This window comes from Lucilia sericata, unplaced genomic scaffold, assembly GCF_015586225.1.
Source record: "Lucilia sericata isolate MDLA Ls3-8-SP2 unplaced genomic scaffold, ASM1558622v1 Contig000272F_arrow, whole genome shotgun sequence".
In the NCBI taxonomy this organism is placed as follows: Eukaryota; Metazoa; Arthropoda; class Insecta; order Diptera; family Calliphoridae; genus Lucilia; species Lucilia sericata.
This window is the reverse complement of record NW_023994297.1, coordinates 326,624-330,288: the sequence shown is the minus strand read 5'-3', so window position 1 is coordinate 330,288 and position 3,665 is coordinate 326,624. Positions and strand designations below refer to the sequence as shown.

General features: G+C 28.6%; 1 protein-coding gene across 1 annotated transcript; it reads left to right on the top strand.

The window, feature by feature from the left end:
• Positions 1-1,278: 1,278 nt before the first annotated feature.
• LOC119603060 (urease accessory protein UreE-like) lies at positions 1,279-1,960 on the top strand. The gene is made up of 2 exons (XM_037954927.1): positions 1,279-1,370; positions 1,723-1,960. Exons 1-2 carry the CDS (start codon positions 1,346-1,348, stop codon positions 1,911-1,913), a joined length of 216 nt encoding a protein of 71 aa, XP_037810855.1. The 5' UTR covers positions 1,279-1,345; the 3' UTR covers positions 1,914-1,960.
• Positions 1,961-3,665: the final 1,705 nt, after the last annotated feature.

Below are 3,665 nucleotides of genomic sequence, written 5' to 3'. Positions count from 1 at the left end.
AAGTTCCTTATCCTTTTCCATTGAATTTCCCAAATTTATGTTGTTTAATAAATTTTGCATAATTTTAGTCGTTTTGTCCTTTATTCCAATAAAAAATATAACTATTTAAAATTATATGTCTATTGAACATAGTTTGTACATATTTCTGACACATTACAAAGCTTTATCGAAAACATTTTCGCTTAAGTATAGACAATAATTAGTGTTTACACTCAACAGTACTAATTTTGTCCGTTTTTCCCCATTTTACCCCGTTTTAGTCCCTTCTACTCCAAGTTTTGAATAACAATATAGCCTATAACAACCTCCAGGTATAGAATCTAACTATGTTCCAAATTTTAAAATCGGTCCAGCCGTTTAGGCTTGATTGACGAACAAACAAACAGCCTTACAAAGAGATTTATAATATATAAGAGGATCGGAATAATGAGCGTGGCATTTTCTATTAAAATTAATTGCTTTTGATTAAAATCTATAATAAATCGCGTCCCAAAATTGTACACAAGTAATTTTAATTCCATTTTAGGCAATTTATATAAAAATAGGCGTAACGAAAAAGAGGACGTGGCACTTCCTACAAAAAAATAGCTATTATTGAATATTCTTAAATATTTAACTGTCAACAGTTTTGACTATATCTTCAGTAATATAAATTAAAATGGGCTGAACATATAGTGGTTGACAAACTATATTTTTGACCGCTAATAGCTATAGTATGCGAATATTGAAGGTAAAACCAAATTGAAAACCTATTTATGGCGGATTTCAAAGCTATTGCGGCATATTTTTGGAATAAATGAGTGTCATTTTCTGAAGGAGATCTTATAAAAATGGGCGGGAGGGTTGGGTCAATAATAAACAAAATTATTTTTTATATAAATTCATAGTCATACTGGCCGAATTCGTTATCGAATATAATTGATCGATATCGATACAGTTTAGCTTAATTTCAATATCGAAATTTGTTTGATATTATAGTCTCCTTCAAAATTATTTACACGTGTTACTATTTTGAATTAAAATCACATAAAACTCAATTTAAATGTAGATGATTGAAGATAACTAAATGGTCTGATAATTTTATAATCTTATTAATAAGACTACGATTCATGTGTATTTCTTTGTTAGAAGAATAAGACATGTGTACCACACATTCATATGTATATAATGAGATACATATAATCTTTAAAATCACAAAAAAAAGAAGATAAATTTTGCACTCACCTTTACACTACACCAGATAAATGATATAAAAGCCCACACTGAAACGATAAAAATATTAAAAACATATCAACTTTAGTAATATTCAGATTAAAAGAGTTTTAAAAAAAGTATTTTAAAAAAAATGCCTTGCAAAGATTGTAATAAAGGTATGTACATAAAAATTGAAATTGTTTAAAAAAATTAAGTGCTTTATTTTGTAATTGATTACTTGTCAACAGTAAAAATGAGATATCGCTTGTTTCAATCGAGTTAATATTTTCAACTCAACAGAATATAGTTTTTCAGTTAAAAATATATAAAAATGATAATTTTTCCCAATTTTTAAAAATTTTAATCCAAATTTGCAATTAAAACTAATTGAATTTGAATATAAAAATTAGGAAAATTTTGAAATGTTGTAGTTTTTGGAAGGAAAACCGTTATTTTGTTGATTTATATTTGAACATATTTGAAATCCCGTTAGTATTATTGGATTTATCTTCTTTTTTCCCCTTTCAGACTGTAAATGCACTTTCCAAAAGTGTGGTGAGAAATGTGACTGTGCCGACCAGTGCAAGTGTCATAGCAAAGTGAGCCACAGTCATCATGGTCATGATCATTGTCACGAAGGACACACTCATGATAAGGAAGAGCATCATCACAGCCACTGTAAAGAGGGCCATACTCATGATGAATTCTGCACTAAATAAAAATATATATATCAAAAGTAATACATTTGATATTATTCCAAAAAAAAGTTTTAAATAATATCTCTTTCAACACATCTAAAAATACATTAAATATATAAATAAATAAAATTACTTTCCGTTACAAAAAAGTACTTAAGAGATTTCTTATTTTTTATACATTATACATAGTATATATTGCTTGTTAGATTGAAAATCAATTACATGCTGCTATTGCCAGCAAGAAAACCAACCAAACCCAAACTAACATCCAAGCATCCCCGAGAGTTCCATAACAATTTTGGGGTCTATTCTTCATAATGTTAATGCTCAACTGTGCATAAAATCAATGTTTAAATATGCAAATTTCTTGTTGTTGTTGTTGGTTTTGAATAAAGTAACAAAAAAGCGACAATTTCAATTTTAACAAGTAATTTTTAGTGAACAAAAAAACAAACTTTCCCCATTTTAAACTTTTTTTTTTTTCTTTTCTTCTGTTGGGGCTGTCAAAAATGACTCTCTATAGTGTCGTTAACAACAAAACAAAACAGATTTCTTCCCTATTTTTGTTTCCTTCTTAAAACAAAATATAAAAATAACAATAAGAAGCAACAAATAACTAAAATAACATTAAAATCAACACCTCTACGCTTTGATAAGCTAAAACTGAAAATAAAAACTTATAAATGGTAAATACGTTTTAGTGTTTTTAGAAAAAAATAAGCAGCGAAATCTTCATCTTCCCTTTTCGTATTGTTTTGCGAAATTTTTTATTTGTTCCATTTTATTTTGTATTATGGATTTTTGTTTCTCACTTTTGGGAGTTAAAAATTTCATTCTGTACGCCTCCTTTTAATGGCGTGTGTTTGTATGAGTCTATAGTGGCACATTTTGTGGAGCCATTACAGTCATTTTTTCTCTCATTATGTGGAGGCGTTATTTTAGCCTACTAGCATATTTTTTCTGTAAAACACTACTTATAATATTCCATTATAAATTTGTTAAGAGACCTTTTAAAGTCATTATTTGAATGTGAATTTTTTAAGTCTAATGGTTTTCCTTTAAGTAGATTTCAACGAAAGACAAAAAGATTTTAGAAGTTTAATATTTTAGATTATTTATTGACTTGTCTAATACTGATGAAGTCAATAAAGTGTAATATTAAAGGGATACTTACATATACATATGTATGTATGTATATGGGCAATATCATGTCAAGTGACCCAACTCAAAATATCGATTTTGGTGAAATTTAGATAGTAAGCCAGACACAAATTTTTAGCTCTATAGGTCCAGATCTGCCAGACTTAGAGGGGGTCAATGTTGGACATTTTAGTCATACAGGGTTTTATTCAAATGGGTGGAAAATTTGGTAATTCTGAACTTCCTTGGACAATTTTTGTTGGACAAATAGGTGAAAAGTTACACTCATTTGAATAAAACTCTGTATGACCAAAAAGTCCAACTTTGACCACCTCTAAGTCCGGCAGTTCTTAACCGATAGAGCTGAAAATTTGTGTCTGGTCTCCTATCCAATAGTGTAAATTTCTTACAAATCGGAAGATATTGTTTTTTAAAGATGGGTCACTTGACACGAAATTCCCCATATGTATATGTATATTAGGCCCTGTTTGTATGGTTCTGGGTTCATTCTATTATATAGAACTAGCTGTGTGCTCTGTTACCCTTAAAACAATAAAAATACCAATTTACGATTTTGAGGATTCTAGCTCTAATAGTTTTTCAGATTTGCGATTCTTTGTATTTAATTGATAT

Bases quoted from the DNA above. Each gene is read 5' to 3' on its own strand.
- LOC119603060 (XM_037954927.1), top strand. From the start codon at position 1,346: ATGCCTTGCAAAGATTGTAATAAAG. The intron at 1,371-1,722 runs GTATGTACATAA...TTCCCCTTTCAG, and splicing joins TTGCAAAGATTGTAATAAAG to ACTGTAAATGCACTTTCCAA.